Source organism: Medicago sativa, chromosome 2 (genome assembly GCF_051527215.1).
Source record: "Medicago sativa cultivar Bolivia chromosome 2, Bolivia_mono, whole genome shotgun sequence".
Taxonomy (NCBI): Eukaryota; Viridiplantae; Streptophyta; class Magnoliopsida; order Fabales; family Fabaceae; genus Medicago; species Medicago sativa.
In genome coordinates, this window is record NC_140750.1 from 34,101,773 (window position 1) to 34,107,877 (window position 6,105).

The 6,105-nt window shown below is 33.3% G+C and overlaps 1 protein-coding gene across 1 annotated transcript; it reads right to left on the reverse strand.

Moving 5' to 3' along the window:
• Nucleotides 1-418: 418 nt before the first annotated feature.
• On the reverse strand, nt 419-5,604 carry LOC146946450 (vacuolar protein sorting-associated protein 54, chloroplastic-like). Its single transcript, XM_085744533.1, has 5 exons — nt 4,709-5,604; nt 2,819-3,075; nt 1,304-1,475; nt 1,159-1,212; nt 419-745 (listed from the first exon to the last, which is right to left on the reverse strand). The coding sequence occupies exons 1-5, from the start codon at nt 4,718-4,720 to the stop codon at nt 722-724; spliced, it is 519 nt and encodes a 172-aa protein (XP_085600659.1). The 5' UTR covers nt 4,721-5,604; the 3' UTR covers nt 419-721.
• Nucleotides 5,605-6,105: the final 501 nt, after the last annotated feature.

Here is a 6,105-nt window from a genome sequence, read left to right on the forward strand (position 1 = left end):
CATTTGCCCAGCGGCAGTTAACTGTCTGTTGGACTATTTTAGTATTTTTGCAGTGTGTGGGAGCAAAAATGAAAGTGAGGAGCAATTTCCCAACAAGATAGTGCTGTAACACAACGAGCTGTAGATAAAACAAACAAATATTTCTATTTGAAATTAGTTTTAAAGATAAACATGGTGTTGCACTAGTTAAAACATGAATTCCACATAGAAGTAAAAATGTATATACACACAAGACAATTGGGATTCTTATGATTGGTTTCATGTTTTATCTAGTGCAACACCATGTTCATGTTCAAATAGAAGAATATTAACATGTTTGGTTTTCTATTCAATTGTCATATCTTGTTTTCACTTGCACTGGTTGTCTCCATAAACCTTTAAAAATGTACATACACACAATACAATTGAAGAGAAAGGGTTTTGTTACTCAAGGAGCTTTCTTTATTAAGGGAACCGATGTATGCCCTCAAATAGCACACAGTTTAGTAATCTCACTATAGATATCTTGAATCATGTGCACAATATTGATGCATTAATATCCATGGCTTTAAGGAAGAAGAGAATAAGAGGAAGAGAATTCACTCATTTACTAATTCATAACTATTTTCATCTTAACATTACAATTATGAAACAGCTACCAAGAATTGAATATCAACAGTGCCTGCTACAGAACTTCTGCAAAATGACCAATCACGGCTGCACAATGCTCATAAATGATACATCACCTTGTATATCTACTAAAGGCCTGAAAAAGCAGAATTAGAATTCAAATTTAGTATTAGAAAGCTAAGGAACACCTTGTGTATGCTATCATTAACTAATTGGCCAGGGGGGAAAATCAGAAATCTGCTTTGAAAAAGAAAAAAAATCCACGTTTTTCTGTCAGGTCTCTTCTTATCCATGCAACGGAAAAACAATCGGAAATATGCTGCCTAACCTACTGTATTTGCTAACTGGCCTTCAATAAACAACATTGTTTTATTCTCACCAGATCAAACTCTTGCCCGAATATATGTCAGTTGACCAAATACAAATGAAATTAACATTGTCAACTGTCAAACTAATAAACGTGGAGGAAAATATGGTTGTTTATAATTCTTTAGTTCATTTTGATGAGTTATCATTCAACAAATATTTTTTTGAGGAAATATTAATAACCTTGGTGTATGACTGCACTGTCCCATCGATGCTGTATCCCAATCTTCCACCAATCTGTTAGTTTGAATGTGGGAATTCAATCAGGGTGCTAAAACAGAATAATTTGAAATTTAAACATTAAACCAAAATGAAAATATGTACATACATCTCCTATAACTGCAATGAAGTCCTTGTTGATGCTGTCAATGTATAGAAATTGCAGAGGATTCAAACTAGTATGAAGAACAACACGATCCCTCAGAAGCTTTGCCCATCTTCTGTGAGCAGTATCACATGCTGCAAAGACAGCTTCTGCGTTTTCTTGCAATACATCATCTCTGTTTGGGACCAGATTTTTTGAGAACATCAAACAAATAGGGTAACAACTAAATATAAAAGTAATGGCAGAAAGCATACTAGATCTAAGTATAATTTATTTTATATAATCCATTTACCAATTATACAAGTATATCTAGTGGACTCCAAATCATGTTCTTAACTTCCGTTATCCATATTATTTTTAGGAGAGCAGATCACATAAGAGCAATTAGTTATTAGTAACCAGTAAAAGAAATACACTACATAAATCCTAGAGCCTCTAAAACGGAAAAATGACTACTGAATGGCTGAACAAGAAGATAAGATAAAACATTTGAGAGGAATATCACCATACTGATTCAACGTTAGTTTAGGTGATGGATGTTATTATGTTTGCAAAAGATAATGTCAACAACAAGAAAATGTACCAGATATATTAGACACCCAAGCTATAGAATATAGATGGCTTACGGAAACAGAAAGTAGTGACATTTAGTAATGTTCTAACTTCTAACTCATTTTTCTTTTCATTTTCCTCTCACAATTTTGTCCCATTTCGTTTTTTAAACCTACTTTATAAAATGATAGGACAGTTTGATAATGTTTTTAGTATAAAACTGACAGGAATCCTATAATTGAACCACAATGACACAACGAAAGAATGAAGATGAAACAGATGGTAATTACAAAAATAGGGTGCTTTATTGATATGAATGAAAATAGTAGTAGAAGGTTTCTCTAACTTCTTCTAGAGCAAAGCTTCGATGGCACAAGTCAAAGAGGAATCAACAGAAACTTATTACATCCTCCTCTAGAACTCCTAATTCCCCTTTATATACAAATAAAGAGAATATTCTAGTATTTAACCCTAATTAGCCTCTTATTATTTAATCCTAATGGGCCACTCACTAATAATCTACTTGAGCCTAATTAACTACATAATAATTACTTAAAACACCCTCTCATATTGGATCCTAACAAAAACCTTTTGTGTGTACCTTTGTGTGTGCCTTCACCTATCAGATTGAACTTTTGAGTTAATTGGCTTTTGACAGTGTCGTGGTGTCTGAAAAGAGTTCCTACCAATATGGATTCCATAAAGGGAAAGTTTTCATTCAATACATTACATTTGTCACCGTTCAATAAAGAAAGAATCAAACAGTTCAAACTTAGAGGAGAGGAAAAAAAATTGCACAAAACAACAAGAAAACCGTCAAATTACAATAGAATTATGTATCATTTCAATTAACTTAAAACTTGTATTTCTATACTGCATTAGCAAGTCTGGGTGCTTTTGAAATAGAAAAAATAGCGTCTACATCATATATTATGAGTTTATTAGAACAAAGAGCCAATATTTAACCTGAATTTTTTTGACTTGTTAGAGGAGCACACAGCATCAATTGTTTTTCCCTGAAAAGAGAGACCTATGGCATCATTTCTTTGCGGTGAATATGGCAAAATTGTAGTACCATGAACCTCGCTTTCTTCGGATGTTTCTGCAGCTGCAGCACCACAAGCAATTGCTGCAGCAACTGAATCAGAAACATAATGACCATCATAGTTGCTCAAAATCCCTTCAATGGCTTTTTTTACAGCAGCAGCCCGCACCAAATGTGCCTGCAATCACAAAAAAGAAAAAAATCTTATTACATCACTCTTACAAAATCTGATAAAGTGCCAACCATTGGAAAACAGGACAACTAAACTTCAGTAACATGGATCTAACCCTTGACACAGAATACATATGCTTGTACATGAGATCTACCCAATACATAGTCTCCCTAAGAAGACAAAACATGTAAGTTTTAACATAACAAGTTGTCATAACAGTCAATTATCCTTTTCTTGGGCAATAGCCACCGATAATGAAGGCGTAATGTACCGAAGAGACAAAGCTATGTAGTAAAAATATACAGCATACAATACAATTATTGCTAATAAAACCAATCTAACATATGGAAAAGTTCGAGTCCTGTGATTGCAGAACTCATAGATGCAAACCATATCTATCTCAATGTCATGTATAAAATGTCTTCAAATTTAAGATGTTCCAACTTCCAAGTATTATAAAAGTTAAGGAAACACCACAAAATTGTCAACAAAAAAAAAAAAAATACAAGAATTTCTATGATTCATGTACAGGTGATATTTGTATTGATGATAGTGAACTGATACAAGAACGAAAGAGAGAGTACAAATGAGTCAACATTGTGACTTATATAGTAACTAAACTAGTAACCTAACTAACAAAGTAATTTTAACTAACTACTAACTCTACCAATATTCGTAACAGCCTCCCACAAACTCAAGGTAAGGGAACTCTTAGCTTGAGTTTGGATTTCAAAGCTAACATCAAAGAGGAAAAAAAAAAAATAAAGTGCAGAAATAGATGACAAGTTGAGGTGCATAGCTCCTAGAAGTCTTTGACCAAATTTTGGGTCCCTTCAAGCTTCTAACAGTGTCTCCACAAAATCCAAATGTCAATCCATTATGTTGCAGCCTCTCAAGTCCGTGTATCAGCAAATCAAATATTCAGCAATCCAAACTTGTATAGGAGCAAACCAAATTTCCAGCAAGTATGAACAACCATTCCAGAACCGAGAGGTACCAATGGTATGCAAATCCATTATACCACTCACAAACTACAAAAGCCAGCAACACTAGCAGAACCTTGTGCAACTAAAAACCAAACTTTTTTTTTTTTAACTCAGGCAGTAAACTAATCAATTGCATAAGGCAAAACGCTTAACCATTAAGCAGAAGCCATAACTCGAGGTTTAACCACTTAACAGAAGCTAACATCAATAAAGCCAACAAATGGCATAATGCTTAACCACCATAGGGCAGAAGCGAGAAAGAAAATAGGAAGAATGCTTAACCACCATAGGGCAGAAGCGCAAAGAGACGAAGGATGCTTAACCACCATTGGGCAAAAGCATGTAACCAAGCTTAACCATCTATGACAGAAGTTTCATGCTTAACCATCATAAACAGAAGCTACAAATCAAAGCAGCAAAGAATCAATCACCAAACTTTGGTGTATAGAGAACTTGCATCTTCATTCCAAAATCCGAATACAAAGAAATATTCTTCAATTAACTAGAAACTACAAACCACAAACAAAATAGTCTTGTAGCAGAAGATGAAAAGAATGAAATCATTAAACATTTGGCTTGAAAAGAATGCGTCAATTTCTTGTTACTAGAAACTTCAAACAAAGCAATAGGCCACAAACATAGAGGATACTCACACTGATAGTCATGACAAACTGAACATGGCTAAAACAGATCTCCGGCTATCGAAGCTGGCGCATCACTTATCACAACCTTCAACAAAATCTCAACTGACATAATTGCAATTACAAACAAAATTGCAACAACCTTCAAACCACTCAAATTGAATCACAAACATAATTGCAAATCGAATTCAAGATCAGAAATAGATGATGAATTAAGTGCAGCAAGAGAATGAAACAGATTGAATGATTCAATAGACTGAAATGTTACAGAATTGAAATCACAAACCCCTAGGATTTGGGAAAAATACGATGGCTAAATTGTGATGGACAGAGAACTTTACTCGTAAGAAGAGAAACAGAATCTAAAGAGAATCAGAAGAGGAGTCGCGAAATGGAAACTGAGAAAAATGAAAGCATAGGAATCTTGTAGTTGAACAAGAATTTGAGATGAAAGAAACAGATCAAAGCAAAAGGAAAATATGATGAGGACGAAATCAAATCAAAAACAAACATAATTCGAACAGAAAATTGCGTTAAATGATATTGAAGCATTGAAAACGTGTGTTCGGGAAGAAGGTTTAGGAGGGGAGGGAAAGGGAGGGGAGGGTTCACTTTTATTTTTTAATTACGAACAATGTAAAATGTCTTTTTAAAATAAATTAAGTATTTTAAGTATTTTTGAAGTATTATATTATCATTTATCAGGTTGTTCATTCAATTTTTTAAAAATCATTTTATAATGTCTTTAAATTAAAAAATGAATGTAAGTCTTCCCCTCCCTTCCTCTCCTAAACCCTCTTCCCAAACACATCCTAAAAATTTGGAAAAGGTAAGAACAAAAATTGGCGATCAAAAAGCAATCTCAAATTGAAACCAGAAACAAGAGAATCACATATGAAATCAAAATACAGATTGATGACGAAAACAAAAACGATAAGGAAGTGAAACCAATCGTAAGAACTTTTCTCGAGAAAATTTGAGATAGAGAAATAAGCTAAAAGAAATCCCTAAACAAGGAATTTGGATGGATGATGAAGAATTTGGAATTAATCATGATTAGTTGGTGTTTATGATGATGAACAAGGAATGAGGAAATTTTTAATTAATTTTTAATATTTTAATTTAAAAATAAAATAAATAATATGATTAATTCAACCGATAACGATATGGAAAATATATTTTTTCAACTCACCAGTGTCACCTCAACGCCACATCATTAATAACTGCGCCACATCACATAAATGGGAGGGGGACCAAAAAAATGCTTTGACTTCATAAGCAGAGGGACAAAAAAATTGGTTTTTTTTTTTAAGGAGAAAAAAAATTTGGTTTTCTAAAATGGGTTTTATAAATTAATGAATAATAAGCTATGTTCATGTTCCTGTTATGCAAAAACTGATTATCGTGAA